Source organism: Bos javanicus, chromosome 18, assembly GCF_032452875.1.
Source record: "Bos javanicus breed banteng chromosome 18, ARS-OSU_banteng_1.0, whole genome shotgun sequence".
Lineage (NCBI taxonomy): Eukaryota > Metazoa > Chordata > Mammalia > Artiodactyla > Bovidae > Bos > Bos javanicus.
Genome location: NC_083885.1, coordinates 48,466,293 through 48,483,892, shown reverse-complemented (window position 1 = coordinate 48,483,892; position 17,600 = coordinate 48,466,293). Strand labels below are relative to the sequence as shown.

At 50.9% G+C, this 17,600-nt stretch overlaps 1 protein-coding gene across 5 annotated transcripts in view; it reads right to left on the bottom strand.

The window, feature by feature from the left end:
• Positions 1-17,600, bottom strand: part of RYR1 (ryanodine receptor 1) — a 129,010-nt gene that overhangs the window by 38,136 nt on the left and 73,274 nt on the right. The window contains exons 68-86 of one of the 5 annotated variants that reach the window (XM_061388165.1): positions 17,480-17,567; positions 17,281-17,373; positions 16,703-16,720; positions 15,333-15,503; positions 13,769-13,828; positions 13,379-13,516; positions 12,716-12,828; positions 12,422-12,518; positions 11,788-11,894; positions 9,671-9,722; positions 9,459-9,527; positions 7,793-7,892; positions 7,368-7,447; positions 7,199-7,275; positions 6,188-6,261; positions 5,534-5,551; positions 4,351-4,431; positions 285-373; positions 62-190 (exon numbers count right to left, since the gene is read on the bottom strand). In XM_061388165.1, the coding sequence (XP_061244149.1) occupies positions 62-190; positions 285-373; positions 4,351-4,431; positions 5,534-5,551; positions 6,188-6,261; positions 7,199-7,275; positions 7,368-7,447; positions 7,793-7,892; positions 9,459-9,527; positions 9,671-9,722; positions 11,788-11,894; positions 12,422-12,518; positions 12,716-12,828; positions 13,379-13,516; positions 13,769-13,828; positions 15,333-15,503; positions 16,703-16,720; positions 17,281-17,373; positions 17,480-17,567 (1,654 nt within the window). The remainder of the gene's footprint in view (positions 1-61; positions 191-284; positions 374-4,350; positions 4,432-5,533; positions 5,552-6,187; positions 6,262-7,198; positions 7,276-7,367; positions 7,448-7,792; positions 7,893-9,458; positions 9,528-9,670; positions 9,723-11,787; positions 11,895-12,421; positions 12,519-12,715; positions 12,829-13,378; positions 13,517-13,768; positions 13,829-15,332; positions 15,504-16,702; positions 16,721-17,280; positions 17,374-17,479; positions 17,568-17,600) is intronic. The other 4 variants (XM_061388166.1, XM_061388168.1, XM_061388167.1 and 1 more) reach the window with 4 other exon arrangements.

Sequence of the window (17,600 nt, the reverse complement as noted above, 5' to 3'; positions counted from 1 at the left end):
GAGCACCAGGGAGGGCGAGGGATGCGAGACTGCCCCGCCTCCCCCAGAGAGCGAATCCTACCTGGATGTACTCGGTGAGGCTGTTGAACACCTGTTTAGCCACCGACATTGCCTTGGAAAAGTTCCTCTTGCCTTGCTCCTCAATGACATCCTTGCCGGAGTAGTACCAGTAGAAGTCGCTGATGGACTCCTGGCGGGTAGACGCAGTGTGAGCGGCTACTGGGGCCAGCTATGGCCCAACAGTCCCCGGCCCAGGTCACACCTGGACGGCCTCACAGCCTCACCTGCAGCCGCAGGAGGTAGTCCACAGTACAGATGATGATGTTAATAGTGGTTGTATTCCCTGTCTGTGTCCGTAGGTAATTTTGGAAATCTAGAGAGACGAAAAGTTATTCATTCATTGAGCTTGAGGAGATGGACATGTGCTAGAGGAGATGGACAGTGGGTCCTTTATTCATTTATGCAATAAATATTTATGGAGTGCCTATTGTATGTCAGAAAGCATATAATCATTTCTAATAACTCTTTATCAGTACCTACTATGTGTTAGAGGAAGATGGAGGATCATTTATCCATTTTGTGTAATAAATATTTATTGCGGGCCTACTGTGTGCCAGATGTAGTGGAAGGTCATTTATTCATTTTCCCCCAGAAATATTTACTGAGCATCTATAATACAGCATGGGGAAATGGAGATTCAACCTTTAGCCATTTGCAAGTTTTTTTTTTACTGAATGCCTACTATGTGCTGGAGAGATGGAAGAATGGTTATTTATTCATTCATTTCTCAAAAAAAATTCATTGCACACCTACTGAGAACCAGAGGAGATAAGCATCTGCCATTTACTTGTTCATTTAGTCAATATATATTTATTGAGCACATGCTATACGCTAATGATAGATGAAGACTGGTCACTTATACTTTAGTACTATAAATTTACTGAGCATTTACTCTGTGTCAGGCACTGTTCAGGGCTTCCCAGGTGGCGCTAGTGGTAGAGAATCTGCTTGTAATGCAGGAAACACAGGAGACTCGAGTTCGATCCCTGGGTTGGGAAGATCCCCTGGAGGAGGGCAGGGCAACCTACTCCAGCATTCTTGCCTGAAGAATCCCATGGACTGCCAGAGGAGTCTGGGAGGTTACAGTCCATAGAGTTGCAAAGAGTTGGGCATGACAGGAGTGACTTAGCACATATGCAGGCACTGTTCAAGGCCCTGGGGATACAGGAATAAAAGAAAACAAAGTCTCTGCCCTTGTGAAGTTTCTATTGTCGTGTAGTAATTTTTCAATGTTTTCTAACTGCAACCCACAGCAGGAAATACAGTACATGTTTATACTGAGGCCCAGGAGGGGTGTCTAATCTGATATTACATACACATGTACCGAGCCAGTAGCTTCACATACCCCTACTATGTGCCATGTGTGCATGCTTGCTGTCACTTCAGTCATGTCTGACTCTTTGTGACCCGATGGACTGTAGCCCGCCAGGCTCCTCTGTCCATGGGATTCTCCAGGCAAGAATAGTGGAGTGGGTTGCCATGCCCTCCTCCAGGGGATCTTCCCAACCCAGGGATCAAACTCGAGTCTTCCAGTTTCCCGCATTGCAAACGGGTTCTTTACCACTAGCACCACCTGGGAACCCCAGTATGTGCCATGCATTCTGCTATTTTGTGTCCTGTACTAGTTAACTAGAAAGAATTCTGATCTCAATGCACTAAATGTATATTCTTAACCTCCCAACCTTGATTGCACATTAGAGACACCTGGAGAGTTTTAAAACTCCCAATGCTCATACCTCATCCCAGACCAATTAAATTAGACTATCTGGGGTGAAAACTGGGCGTTAGCGTCTTGCAAAGCTCCCCAGGCATACCAATGTGCAATTAGAAATGAGAATCTCGGCGATAAACTTGATTCACGACCATCTAGTGAGTCAGTTCCCACTATTTGAAAAACGGTCTATGGCAGAAAGCTTATAATTTGAGCTGAGTGATGGCTACTTGGGTGCTTATTAAACCATTCTCCCATCTTTAGTGTGTGGTTGAGAAATTCTGGAATAATAATTATGATGATCATGGTTGTGATGGAGGAAGGTCAGGGGGTTGGAGGAACCCAGAAGAGCTGCCTGACCCAGATTGGGTGGTCAGGGAGGGCTTCGTGGAGGAGAGGACCTCTGAGCTATGACCTGAAAGATGAGTAGGCGTTGGCTGCTCAAATTTCTCACTGTGTGACCTCTGTGTGCGGCAGACTGTCTTGGTTTTCCCATATGTAACATGGTAGTCGCAATAGACCTACTTTATCGAGCTGTCCTGAGATTTTAATGTGTTAGTATATATAATGAATTTAGAACACTGATCTGTTCTAAATTTATAACAGGTATGTAAGTGCTCAATAAACAACAGCTTGTGGACTCTAAGTTCCCAGACCAGGGCTGAAACCTGCACCCCCTGCATTGGAAGCACAGAGTCTTAACCACTCAATCACCAGGGAAGTCCCAACAACAGCGGTTCTTAAGGGGCCTTAAAGAGAGTACTGAGGTTAAGAGTTGCGCTTTGGAGCAGTGATTCTCAAAGCACCAGTCCAGACTAGCAGAGTTGGCATCTCCCAGAAACCTGTCAGAAATGCAAATTCCTGGGCTCCATCCCAGAACTACTAAATCAAAAAACTTGGGATGGGGTCCAAAAGTCTATTTTAACAAGGCCTCCAGGTGATTCCTAGGCACACTTGAGTCTGAGAACAACTTCTATAGACCCATTTGCCAAATGACCAATTCATCAGATTATCAAGGCAATGAACAGAACTTCAGTTAAATCCTTTTGATGTTATAGCAGTGTGTTGCCCAGGATGGCTGCAACAGCCCCTTGGAATTTTTTTCTCCTGAAGTTTTACTTCTACCTGACTTCCCTCTAAACACTTCACAATCACTATTTCAGTCTGAATGTCCTTTTGCCTGGTTTCATGTGATAGACAAAAAGTAATAGTCAGACATTCAAGATTTTATAAGCAAATTGGTAGGCTTTCCCACCAACCTTGTTTTCTAATTCCTTTTTCTGTGTTCATTTAAATCAGACCATAAGCCTAAATGGTTAGCTACAACTCCCTGGTTTTGTCTGCTCTGAATGACACGGAACACTCAAGACATGCAAAGCCTCTAAGATTTGAAAGATATTTCAAACATTTATTCGACTAGACTGGTTTACGAATCCACAAATTTGGGCAGAAGGCTGGATGGCAGATTTGGTGGGAGAAAGAAATTTCACCGAAAGAACATTCTTAGTTCCAAAAGTCACAGACCCAGGGACGAAAATTCATTTTAAATCCCAAAGACTGATTCCACCTTCGTTAAAGAAAGAAAACCTTAGTCACCTGGCACTAAGGTAGGTAACAGAACTTGAAGGAAAACTAGCTGTGGAAACAATGGCTCATGCTTTATCCTTTGTTGAAAAGAAAAGAGTAAAAATTAAAGATGTTTACCAGTTACCTTAAAGAATACTAGCCAAGTGGGGTGCAGGTTCTATGGAAGTTAGGTTTAGAATCACTCCCATTCTTGTCATGAAGTTAATTTCTGGGCAGTCTGTGGTTTCTTATCACCTGCTAAGTGTTATAACCACAACTTCGAGACTGTACGTGTTTGTCATAGGAAACTGCATTGGGTGGGATGTTTGCTGTTCAGAACTTCAAACTGTTCCTTTAACGTTGTACACCGTGTGCCACGTGAGGTGTCATTTTCTCACCAGTGATGTATTTCATTAACTTGCTGTGTCATCCTTCATCTGGTTATATTGTCTGAACCAGAACACAAGTTGTGAAAACTCAAACTTGTTTAAGCTAGGCAAGAGAATGCGAGACTTCCTCCTGGCAAAGTATTTTATAAGCAAAATTAATAAGTGGTTCTAAGAGATTCATTTAGAAATGCCAGGCAATTTTTCCCTCTGCAGACCCAGAGTTAAAGGAAATCCACCGCATTTACTGAACTTTGGCAGCTGCTGCAAAATGCCTGTGGGAAAATGGCATGTGGCGAACTGCTCATGTGTGAAAATTGATTTTTGGCCAAATTGGGTTTTGGCAGATTGCTTTGGGGGAACTGGACTGGTTAGAGGAGGTGAAAGTGAAACAAAGTGGCTGGATTCCTGAAATTCAAGAGAGATTTAGGCAAGTGGGCAGACAGGGCTTGACATTGGTTGAAAGTAAAAAATGAAGGACTGTGGGGTCGAGGACAGTGGGGCCTGGAAGGGTGGTGAGGTGTCACTGATTAGGGGAGAATGGGACTGGAGGTTAACTCAGGCAACCCTTCCAGACCCACCCCAGACCTTGGCCGCCTCTCCATCTCACCCTCCTTTCCTCCTCACCATTATTGTGACCCTCGCAGAGCAACTGCAGGAATCGAAACAGGTCCTGGGTGAATTCATCATCTGCCATGACCTTCTCTCCTGGGTGGAAGCGGGGGTAAGGCACGGTCCAGAAGACGTCAGATGCGCGAGGACACCAGAAAGTGTGCACACGGCCCATGCACACTGCACACACATGCACAAAGGGCAGGTGTGCAGGGAGCAGCAGCCACCATTTTAAAGACACTATGAGGGCCATGGGAATCCATGACACCAGAGGTCCCAACCTCAGAGTCCAGGACATCAGCAGAAGGAGACTGAGGGGCCCTGAGTCATGAAGCTGCGGCCTCAAGCGTCTTTCTACAGTATCAGTGTCTCCTTGATGTCACCACTTGTGTGACATCCAAGAGTGTCTGTCGACCTAGAAGAGGTTTGGGCTGCTGATACCTCCCTCAACCTCGCTCCAGGACTCCGGGGTGGGGGGTGTGGTTAATGGATTATGGGGGTTGTAGTCACTTTCACGCAAAGGGTCTGTGCAGGAGAGAAATGAGCAGGCGATGCAGTTGAAAGCCAATTGGCTCAGATGTCTTAAAAGCAGCCAATCCAGGAAAAGCAGAGGGGGAGGAGTGTAAACATGGACCAATCAGAATGGGCATATGAAAGGAGCCAATCACTGTAGACTATAGGGGCGGGACGAGCGAGGGGAAAGCTAGATAGTGAGTGTTCAGGCCAACCAGAGCAGGTGCAGAGGAGGCACGCACACCAATCAGAGTGGATGCTTGGGGGCAACCAATCCGGTTGGTGGATGGGAACAGCAGACTCGATCAATCTGGGGTCGCGGGTGCAGAGAGCCTGGTATGTGGGAGTGGGGTTCACCCCACCTCGGGACTGCGAATCTGGGTCTGGAAGTCCAACAACATCCAGCTGGAAAAGGATCTTTGCCATCTTCTTTTGCTTCTATTTTACACATGGGGAAACAAGCTTACATAAAGTAAGCGATTTATTCATAGTTCCATGTGTTGTCAGTGGCTAATCTGGGACCCGACTCTTGGTCTCTGGAGCCCTGATCTCAAGATTTTCCGCCGGCATGGTACCTCCCTCCCCTGCATGTCCCAGATCCTCAGCCACCAGGTGGAGGGGGGCAGTTGGGGGTTAGAAGGGAGGGGTGGCAGCAGCATAGCAAGGAATGGGCTCCGGGAATTACCGTTCTGGCGATTGATGACTGAGGCAGCCAACAGGATGGGAGGAAGAAGCAGAAGAAAAAGGAGGAAAAAGAAAGACAGAAGGAGACAGAGAGACAGGAAAAAAAAAAAAACACACATTGATATGGTCAGGATTGAAGACATACAGAGAGAAACAACCCATAGAGAGAAAGAGCAAGAAGGAGCAAGAAAGCAAAGAAGAGAACAAGAAGAGGGTGAAAGCAGAATGGAAGAAAGAAGAGGGAAGAGAAAGAGAGATGGACAGGTAGAGATGGAGAGGCAGGAGGCAAGGTTCAGGGCAGAAAGGTTAGACACGTCACAACACAGCAAAGAGGAGACTCAATTAACTCGGATTAGGGACATTAATGAGAGAACAGCAACCCGGGCTGGAGACTTGGGGCATGTGGAGGGTGGGATCCATGTGGCGACAGGTGAGAACACAGAAGGACACCCAGGGGTGGGACCAGGGGGAGGGAGACTCTGGAGGAATGGGAGCGGGGCAGGACTGGGACCACTGCAGGAGGGGGAACCTGAGGATGCTCTTGGGGAGGGAGGGTGTTTGGGAGAAGGGAGTTCTGGGCAATGTTGGGGGAGGGAGTAGAAAAACCTGAAGGAAGGGGATGCCCCAGGGAGAAGGAAGCCCAAAAGGGCCTCACCAGTTCCATCCTCATTCACCATGCCCAGCCCCTCTGCCTTGTTCTGTCTCTCGAAGGCATTGAGATCCAGGACACTGAGGGAAAGAAAGGAAAGACGGTGAAGATGCGCTGAGGCCTCTGCCCTCCTCTATTCCAGAGCCTGGCAGCCCTCCCCATGATGGGGGAAGGTGGTAGAGAGAGTAAGCTGAAATCGAGAGGAAGCAGAAACTAAGAGTTGATAGAAGCTATGCAGTAGCAGCTGTGGGGTAAGGTGGGGCAAGGATGAAATACATAAAAGCTGAAATCAGAAGGAAACAGAAACCATCAATTAGCAAAAGCTTCAGAGAGGCAGTGAAAGGCAGTCAACCACAAGAGGAGAGCGAAAGCAGACAGCAGAGGAGCCGCAGGAATGGGGGTCATCAGAAAGAGCCCCAAGTCCCTGTTGCCTGAGTGCCCCTGAAGTCTCAACTACCTTCCAGCTATCTGGATCCTTAACATAACTCATTCTTAAAGTCTGCGGCATTTTGCCTCCTTTATTGTTCCATGTGACTCCTTACAGTAAACTCCCTGTTATCTGAGCTGGCCTGAGTGGGTCTCTGTTCCTGGAACCAAGAGAACAGAACTAGAACTGGAGGTGGTACCAGGACTGGGGACTCAGCTTATGAAAGATGTGCACTAGGGGGCTTCCCTGGTGGCTCAGTGGGGTGATCCAGTGGTTAATAATCTGCCTGCCAGTGCAGGAGACACGGGTTGGATCCCTGATCCAGGAAGGTCCCACATGCCTTGGGGCAACTAAATCTGTGTGCAACAACTACTGAGCCACGTGCTCCAACTACTGGAGCCCACAAGCCCTACAGCCCTGTGCTCTGCAACAAGAGAAGCCACCACAGTAAGACACACACGCATCGCCACTAGAGAGTAGCCCCTGCTTGTCACAACTAGAGAAACACTTGTGCAACAACAAAGACCCAACACAGCCAAAGATAAATAGATAACATTATTTTTTTAAATAATATGTGCACTAGAGCCCACCTGCAGGTTTGCATCAGTGCCTGGATACTCTGGAAGAAGCCAACTTCCTTCTTGTCCTTCAGGTAATCCAGCATTTTCTGCAGAAGGGTGGGAGGAGTGGGGGACCTGGGAGTCACACAGGAACCTCCCAGCCCTCTTAGCCCTCCTCCCAAGTCCCTTCACTCGTTACCTGCTGCACATCAGCATTGCCCCCATTTAGGATGGAGATGCCCAGCTTCAGGGTGGAGGACACCATGGCGCCTGTCTCTCCTTGGGGGAACGGGTTGCAGGGGGTGCACGGCGGGGGGCAAACAGTGGTCTGCTCAATTTGGAATCAGTGTTCTCCGCCCACCAGAAAACAGCCACCCCGGGGGGAATGTCAGAGAACTGGGCAGAGGAGTGTGCAAGGGTGTGTGTGCAAGGTTGATTAGAGGAGTGTGCAAGGGTGTGTGGGCAGGGGTGATCAGGATTGAAGGAATTAGTGGGAAATTGCAAGGCAAGAGGGCAAACCACATGCAGAAGGGGTGGGAGGGTGTGACTGCTGGGTCCAGAGGGGCTGGGTGGGTTGGGACAGGACGGTGTACTCAGGGGGAGCCAAATGCACACGGAGGGCACCTTTGCAGGCACTGATCATCTGCAGCACCATCTCCGCGGCCCCCCGGGTGTGTAGCCGCGCCTGCTGGTACAGGAGACGCTGCTTCTCCATCTCTTTTTCCTGCAGTAGAGTCCGGCCCACATTGCTGAGTGAACCCAGGCCCACCAGCCCAGCCTTTCCCCCTCACGGCCTTGCCCTCACCCTTGCTCTTCCTGATCCAGCCACATCCCCTGGCTCACTCCTTCAACTGTAAGCTCCTCTGTCCCCTGGGATTTAGATCTGTGATTGGTCTCCTGCACTGAGCACATGGCTGGGCCTGGAGTGGCTGTAACGTGGCCCCACACACCTTCAAGGAGTCAATGGATAAAATCCCAGGGATCTGTGAACACGGATGGCGGGGGGGGGAGGTCTATGTTTACGTTTCCCCGCCTCTGGCTGAAATGTAGCATTTCCTTCCATTACAGATGAGGTCATAAATCATGGCAATGTTAGCAGAATCTGTGGTTGTGTCACCCATCAGAATCACAGATGTTTGCATACCACATTATTTTTGAAGACATCTTGAAATGTCACTTATGTTCATCACCACTTATCAATTACAGTAGCTACTGGATCCACTGTTAGTTCTTGTTATTTGGTAGATTAATAAAGAGATACAGATATTACTGTATCACAAATTTTTAAAATAATATTTTAGTAACTGTTTTAATACGCCTATTTCTTCTGCTATGAATTCATTTTGTACATTTAGACACATTATTCTGAGGGACTTCGCTGGTGGTCCAGTGGTTAAGAATCCTCCTAGCAATGCAGGGGACATGGGTTCAGTCCCTGATCAGGGAACTAAGATCCTACATGCTGTGGAGCAACTAAGCGCACAGCCCACAGCTGAGCCTGAGCCACAACTGGAGAGCCTGGGTGTCGCAACTACTGATGCCCATGTGCTCTGGGGCTCAAGTGCTTCAACTACTGAGCCACAACTAGAGAGTCCATGCATTGCAATGAAAGACCCCACATGACCCAACAAAGATCCCTCAAGCCACAACTAACACACAATGCAGCCAAACAAATATTTTCTAAACATAAATACATGATCCTAAGAAAAGAACTGCCAGATGCCAAAAGGGACCCTGACACAAAAAAGGTTGAGAAACTCGGGGAAATGCTTGCTGATCACCCTAATCAATGAAAGGTTGGGCTCACTGCATTTACTACTCTCTCACTGTCTGGCCTTTGCTTATGCTGTGCCCCTACCTGGAACACTTTCCTCTTTTTCTTCAACTGGCACATTTCTTTTATCCTTTTCTGCAGACATCCCTTCCTCTGAGAAGCCCTCCCTGAAGCCCGTCCCCCCAGGCTGGATCAGGTGTCTCTCCAGGGTCCCCATGACCCCCTGAACTTCCCTGGCTTCCCCCACTCTGACCCCACTGCTTGTGCCTCCTTCTTCCTGCCAGGACCATTTTGCCTAGCTCCCCTCATCATCACCATGGATACTCGATGCTGTTATTGTCTGCCTGATGTAGCTGTCTCCCCAGTGGACTGGCTTGGTCACAGCTATGTACCCAACATCACCCAGCCCAGGGCTGGGCCCACAGCATTGCTCTGTGAACACACGCTGAATGAATGGGGGATGATGGAGTCAGGGTCCCCTACCCCTTTCTTCCGGGACTACTTGATCGCACCTACCTCGAAGGAAACCTCAACCTCCTCTTCTTCAGCTTCGCCATTCTCCCCTCCCTCCTCCAGGTGGCAGCTCTGGGGATGGGGCATCAGTTAGAGATGATGGTGAACAGAAAAGATACCCCAGTCCAGTCCCAGCCCTTTCAGTGGACAGGCATTGCAGCTGGGCGGCGGTGGGCAGGGAAGGGAACCTGCCCTAGATGGGGGCAGGGCCTCACCTTAGCCATGATATCAGCATACGCTATATACAAGTAATCTTCATCCAGTTTGCTGAGAAAGTAAGTGGGGAGACAGTTAGGGCCCAGTATGGAGGAACTCCATCTTATAAGCGCCTCCAGATTTCCTATGGAAAGTCAGTTCTCCCCACGCTCAGGCTGTGTGGTGCCGATGGGGTAGGCTCTCCATTGTCAGACTGGGCATGTGATCAAGGCTGAGCCAATTGCTACCTTCTATCTGCTTGACTACAATAATAAGTAAGAGATGGTCATGTGATCCACACTGGTCCGGTGGAATTCATTCTAGGAGTTTTGCTGAAGCTATTGATAGAAGTGCTCCTTTTCCACTGGGATTGTTGTGATGGTGTGATGGAACCCTAGAGCTTCTGGGACTATCTTGCCACCTGACAACTGGTTAGCTCACCTGACAACTATGATCAACCACTTCCTTGCATCTCCTCTATAATAATACTAATGATAGCAGAAGTAATGGCCAACAACCATTGAGTTTACTCTAGGTTGGTCTCTATTCTAAGTGTTGGTACATAATAACATTAATTTTCATAGTAATCCAACTAGGTAGATATAAAGTTGATCCTTAAACAATACGGGTTTGAACTGCATGAGTCCACTTATATGTGGGGTCTTTTCCCCTCAATAAATACTACTACAGTACTACATGATCCATTGTTGGTTGAATCCATGGATGGAGAACCATGGATATGGAGAGCCAATTATAAGGTTATACATGAATTTTTAAATGTGTGAAGGGTTAGTTCCCCTTTGTTGTTGTTCAGCCACTAAGTTGTGTCTGATTCTTAAGAGACCCCATGGACTGCAGCACACCAGGCTTCCCTGTCCTTCACTATCTCCTGGAGTTTGCTCAAATTCACATCCATTGAGTCAGTGATGTTATTTAGCCATCTCATCCTTTGCCACCCCCTTCTCCTTTTGTCTTCAATCTTTCCCATATCATGGTCTTTTCCAATGAGTCAGCTCTTCACATCAAGTGGTCAGAGTATTGGAGCTTCAGCTTCAGCATCAGTGCTCCTAACCCCTGCATTGTTCAAGGGTCACAATGACTAGTCCCATTATACAGATGAGGAAACTGAGGCACAAAATAATTTTCTTGGCCAATGTCACAAAGTCTGTACTGGAATTCAAACCTGAAGAGTCTAACTCCAGAGTCACTGCTTTCCCAGAGAATAGAAAACAGAACACTCGGCTTTCCAGTCTCCCTCACAGCTGGTGGTGGCCTGATGTCAGAATTCTAGCCAATGGGCCATGTGCCTAAGCCCACCATGGAGAGTGTTCCTTGGCTAAAAGGATTTGGGTTTTCCTTAGAGGAAAGCCTTTCTCCTTTCTGTCTGACATGTAGTCACGATGTCTGGAGGTTCAGCATTCATTTTGTAGCTATGAGGCAACAGCTTAGAATGGCAGGGCAGAAATCCTGATTGAGCACGGGTCTCTGTCAGCGTCACTATGCCCCTGCCCAGCCCAGGACTCTCTATCTCCTGACTTGGTGTTCCATGAGAAAAACAAATCTCTGTGCCTCATTTCCTCATCCATACACACAAAGGTGATAATAATATCTATCTCATAGTGTGAAGATGAAGTGAGAGGATCTCACCATTAAGTGTTTAACATGATGCCCGACACATGAAAAGCATATGATAAATACTGCCTGTTGTTACCGTTAGCAGCAGCGCCCTTATTACTGCTATTTATTCCCAAGACTGCCATTGGCCCATACGAAGCTTTTGTCTGAATTAGAAGTGCCCTGTTCCTCACTGCCATCTGCTGGAAATGCATCGCAATACACTGACCTCGCCCCTATAATATACTGCAATATACTGATTTTATGTGAACAAGACATTTTTTTCTAGAATAAGCCTAAATTGATATTGCCTGTGATGTGAACCCTTCAGAAGAGATGCCCCTGTGAAGTGCCCAGTCTGCACAGTGGTACAAGGCGACTCTGCCTGTCCCAGTTAAATGACATTAAAGGATCAGCTGTGGGTGTCCCCCCTTCCCGGGACACAGAAGTTCTCTCTTGAGGAGCAAGGATTGGGGTGGGAAGAGGTAGTGAGTCCCTCTTGCAGACCCAGGAAGGGTCTCACCTCTTTTCAGTCAGGGCGGTGCGGCTGAAGTGCAGGACCAGCTGGTGCAGGGGGTCTGGCTTCTTCTCTTCCACCTCCTCCTCCTCCTCCTCCTGCTCCCCAGCTTTCTGGAGGAAGGAGTGGGGCTTTGGGTAGGGGTTTCCAGAGTCCCCATCTGTCTCTCATATAAGCTCTGCTGCTGCTGCTGCTGCTGCTGCTAAGTCGCTTCAGTCATGTCCGACTCTGTGCGACCCCATAGACGGCAGCCCACCAGGCTCCCCCGTCCCTGGGATTCTCCAGGCAAGAACACTGGAGTGGGTTGCCATTTCCTTCTCCAATGCATGAAAGTGAAAAGTGAAAGGGAAGTCGCTTAGTCGTGTCCGACTCTTAGTGACCCCATGGACTGACTGCAGCCTACCAGGCTCCTCCATCCATGGGATTTTCCAGGCAAGAGTACTGGAGTGGGGTGCCATTGCCTTCTCCAATAAGCCCTGCTAGACTTTTTATTCTCTTCTCCCACATCCTGCACCCTCCCCTGCTTCTGCCCAAGCCAGGGGCCCCTGTTCCCACACCGCTCAGTGTGAAGGATGACCCCTGGAGGTGGGCCCCAGCCCTACCCATCTGCCCCCACACTCCCAGGCAGGCCCCAGCTCACTGAAAGGTCATCTATCATGCGGTCCTCAAAACTGTGGTCTTCCGTCAAGATCCACGCCGCCTTGTAGCTCTCCAGAAACATATTACAGGCCCGGTGCCTTCGCAGGGGAAGATTTGAGGCGTCAGCAAGATTTCCCCATGCACGTCCCTCGCACCGCTTCCCCTAACCATTCTGCCTCCGCTAACCATTCCTCAAGACCCCACTGGGTGCGCACCCCATCCTCTCGCCTCCTCACCCACCCATTCTCCAAGGCGGCTTAGGCTCCCTTCCTCCATTGGAGGCGGGGTGTCTTACGTGGGCAGGTTGTACAGGGGGGTCATGCGGAAACAGGCGACGACTGCCCTCCGGCGCTGCTTTGATAAGAGCTTGTGCCACACGGCCTTCTTGGACTTGTAAGGGTGCTCGATCTGATGGCGGGATTATGTGTCATGGCTCCAGGTTCTGCCCCTGGTCTGATTCCCACTTCCAGCCCCGAGTGAAAATGCCCATCTGTGCCCAGTCCAAATTCAGGACGATTCACAGGGCCGAAGGAACACCCTGGCTCCGCCAATAGAGTCAAAGTTCTGGCCTGTTCTCCGCTTGCAGACCAATTATTTCCCTCATAGGCCCCGCCCACAGATTCAGACCGCCCCCTTAGGCCCCGCCCCAATCTCAAGACCCGCCCAAGGTCTTGCCCACAGAGTCAACGCGTCTCCACCAGGCCTAACTCTGAGACCCAAAGTTCTGCACCGGCGCTGTCCCTAGGTCCAAGATTGCGCGCCAGGTCTGACTCCCATATCAAAGCCTCCATTTTAAGTCTCGTTGTAAAATTCAAGGCCCATTCCCTACGAAAGATTTAAGACCCGCCCTTTGCCCCGCCCAGAGGCCGGCAGTTCACCCGCAGGCCCCGCCCACAGGCTCAAGCCTGCCCCAGGCCCCGCCCAGAGACCAAGTTTTGACCACTCAGCAGTAAGACACCTGCTCCAGATGGTAGAGCACGGCGGACACTTCCTGAACTCTGCGCACGATTTTCTCCGGATCGTCAGCGTCCTCCTCGCGGCCCGGGAGGCCCCGGTACAGGGCCATCTGCCAGCGCAGAGAAGGGGAGCCTTCGACCTGAGAGGAGGAAGATCGTCCGGCATGAGGCCTCTCCCTTGCCCGCTCCCTCCTCCCTCAGCCGGGCTTCTGGGAGGGCCACGCCCCCACCCCACGATTCAATGCCACGATGATTCGCTGAGGGATTGAGTACGAGTTAAGGTCCTTCTTTCGATGCCTGGCACCGATATAAGGGCTCAAAAGCTGGCTGTGACTGTTGCTATTATCCTGATGCGCCCCTTTCAGTTGCAGATTGAGGAGGCAGAGGCGTACCTTTCCCTGAAGGTGAAGGTTGTTTTGCAGATATTCCCGGACCTCCTCATCTGTGTCTTTCTGAAGAGACAAGCCAGGCTGGGTCACTCCGGAGGGCCCAGCATCCTCCTTGTCCTACAACCCTCTCCCTTCTAGTCCCACTACCCCAAGATCCAAGAGAGGATTCAAGAGAAATGAAAAGGATCCAGAGGTCAGGAATGGTCAGAGAGGAGTCCGAGTGGCCACTGAAGGCACCTTGAAGAATCAGGATTAGAGGGGCCTCGTTGGGGTATGAGAGGAGGTAGGGGTTGACATGAGGATATACTCAAAGGTCAGAAAAGGAGGTCAGAAGAGGGTCAGAGTGGGGCTGGGAGTAAGTGGGAGATGGGCAGGGAGTTTTTGAAAATCAGAGGTAGGTGAGGGGGATTATAAGACGCAGCAAGGTCATCAGAGGTCAAGGGGGTCAGGCAAATCACTTGTCACTGGCGGGGTTCACACAGAGACTAAAGGAGGGATCAATAGAGTGGGGTTCTTTAGGATCCCAGGAGAGGGGGTGCTCAAGAACCAAGTTAAGGGGTCAGAAGGGCCCTTTGGGATTTCAGCAGGCCTCAACAGGTCCAGCAGGCCTCAACAGGTCCTAGGAAAAGCTTGAGGTCCTGAGGGAAGGAGGCTTTAGGGTTCTGGGAAAGGGAATGCTTGTGATATCAGCGGAGAATCAGTGGTCTTCAGGGTCCTGGGGATTAGTAGATCCTCAGGGTGCTTAGCAGGGTCCTGGGGGAGGTTCTAAGGGTCTTGGGGCAGGATCCTGGGAGGACTTCTTGGGTCCCTGAGGCTGAAAATGATCTGGGGGGGAGTTCCCATATAATGGATAAAAGGGCCCCAGGAGCCTCTTTGGGGTCCCAGAGGGCTTAGAAGGGGTCTCAGTCTCTCTCTGAGCCTAGGGAAGAAGTCATTAGGAACCTGGGGGCTACTTAAGGTCACAGGGTGCTCACTGGGCCCCTAAGAGTCTTTGGGGCTCAGTTGGGTGTTAACAGACTCCAAGGGGAGAGATCCACAGGGTCCTGAGGAAAAGAGAGAGTGAGCTGGAGAGCCCAGTGGGAATCCAGAGGTTCAGAGGAGGGCCAGTGGGATCATGAGGGGCTCTGTGGGTCCCAAGGGACTTGGGCAGGTCCTGGCAGAGGACTTGGAGGAGTCTCAGGGGGCTTAAGGTGTCTCAGGTGGGACCCTCAGGATTCTAGCAAGTTTGGCAGAGGTGGGGTTGGTGTTCAGTGGGGTTCCTGAAGGTTTGATGTGGTCTTTGGGTCCTAGGGGGATCTTAGTGGCCTTCTTGGGTTCCAGTGGGGTCCCAGTTAGGGTCCTTAGGATCCAGAGTTCTGACAGCATCCCAAGTGGGGCCCTCAGCATCCTGTGGGAAGGTTCAGGGCATTCTAGAGGGCCCAGTGAGCCCTCAGGGTCCTGGAGGACTCAGTAGGGTCCTAGGGAGGGCCCCTGAGAGATGGCGGGGGTTTAGTAGGGGTGCTGAGTGGGGCTCAGTAGGGTGCTGAGTTGGACCCTGGCAGTTCCCAGAAAGGGGCTGAGCAGGCACCAGGGCATAGCGGGTCTTGGCCAGTGTGATGAGCTCCTGGTCAGTGGGGGCACACATGTTCAGGCCGATGGGCAGCATCTTCTTGAGCGTGGCCACAATCAGCGACGTCTGCACAGAGTACCGGTCACCCCGGCGCTTCTTCTTGGTGCGCTCCTGGTCCGAGCCACCCGACTGTGGGAACACGGGGCTCAGTGCCAGCTTGAGTCCCAGCCTGGCCTCTGCCCCAGCCCCACCCTGCCACCACTGTCCACAATCCAGCCCCACGCCTGAATGTTAGGCAGACCCTCCCCGATCCCAGAGCCACCTCAGTTTCCACCCCAGACCTTGCTGATCTTTCATTTCAGACCCTGAGCCCTGACCCCAGAGTCTCACAGATCAAAGCTTCTATCCCAAATTCCCAGCTTCTATCCCAAATCCTTCCAGATTTCCCCCAATTCCAGGCTTCCACAACCTTGGGATTCTTCTCCCAGAATCCCCTCAGAACTTTCACTAGGACACCCCTCCTGCCCCTACAACACACATACAACCCCCATCTCAGAGCCCCAGACAGAGTTCCCGAGAATGAAATGAAGATGTAGAACAGGGAAGAGTCCCAAGAGACAAGAGAAGTGGGAAGAAAGAGATCGAGAGAGAGATTGAGAGACTAAGATGAACAAGGAGACAGGAAGACAGAAGATACAAGAGAGAAGACAGGCCCAGAAAGATCTGGAAGCAGAAACACGGGGCACAGAGTCCCACAGCCGTGTTCTGGAGCCTCGGGTGCAGACCCACGGCCAGGGCCACCCCAGTCATGCCAATGAAAAGCCCCAGTGGCAAGCTTCAGCCAGAGCCACATCCACGCCAGCTCGTGATACAGAGTGTGACCCGTGTGCCAGCACATGCGGCATCTCACTGGGTCCTTACAGAGCTCTGGGGCCGGGGGCCACCGACCAGATGCCTAAGGCTCAAAAGGGTAAGACACCTGACCAACATCACACTGCCAAGAATCAGGATTCTAACCTGAGTCGGTCTAATTCCCAAGTCCAGGCCTTAAACCCAATCATGCATGTGCCTTTTGCACCCCCATTCCCATTCCCTGGAACCTCAGTCCACGATGCTTTGAAGCTCTGGGGAAAGCTGAGAGGAGAGTTTTTATTTTTTTTTAATAAAAGTTAAAAAAAAAAAACTACCAAAAGTTGAGGGCCGGGAAGGGGATGGTTAGTGGGAGGAGGGGTGGAGCAAGAGAAAGAGGGCGGGGCCGAAAGCCAAGGCTGAGAGGCAGGGAACAGGGGAAGGGTTTTCTGGAGGCAGAGCAGAGGCTGGGGTTGGGGGCGGGTGGGTAGAGGGTATTAGCCAAGAGCCATGCAGAAGGTCCCAGACGTGGGGCTGACCTGTACATCTCCCGTCTGCTGCATCAGGGTGCAGACAGAGACAAGAAGTGTTACCCCAGTCCCTCCAAGCCTGCCCTACCCCAGCTCCTCTGCCCCACCCTGACGTGTATCCCCCAGCCGGGGAATTCCAGACCTCGCTGAGGATGGTGGGTTTGTCCTTTTGACCTTGCCCTTTAGAGGGCAGTTCAGGGAAGGCTAAAGGGAGAGGGAAGGAGGTGGGGATGTGGAATAAAGGAATAGGAGGAAAGAAGTGGGAGAGGTGAGAGGAGGAAATTGGGGTGGAAGAGGGAGGTGGGGAGGATGGAGTAAGATGAGGTGCTGGGTGATAGGGAGGAGAAAGCAGGTAGGGAGGAGAGAGGAGAGGGAGAAAGAAGAGGGAAATGGGGGAGGGAGGGGATGGAGCTGAGAGAAGGGGGAGGTGGGGAGGAAGGAGGATGGGGAAGGGGCTGCTGTGAGGGCTTCAGGGAACGTGACCAGGATGAGGAGGGCGGGCGGGGTGAGGAGGGGTCAGCTAGGAAGCCCGAGGCTGTCCCCCCTTCCCTCCTGGCTAAGTCCTCCTCCAAGAGCCAAGTACCAACCTTGGCCATTTTGCTCTTGTTGTCGGCCGTCAGAAATGACATGTTGTTGATCTCATTCTGGACCACAAAGTTCTGCTCCTCGCGCTTAAAGTTCTGGTGGGGGAGGCGGTGTTGGGGATCAGACAGGGTGGGGGAGGGCTTCTTTGGGCAGCAGCTGCTCGGGGATCCAGAGAGGAGGGGCGGGTGGGTGGGGACTCACATGGGACTTGGACCAGTAGATGAAGATCTCGCCCACCATCCTGAACAGCTCCTCCGCGCTGGGGTTGGGCTCGGTCAGCCAGTGTGCCCTGGGCAGGCAGGGGAAGGGGCTGGTGAGGGAT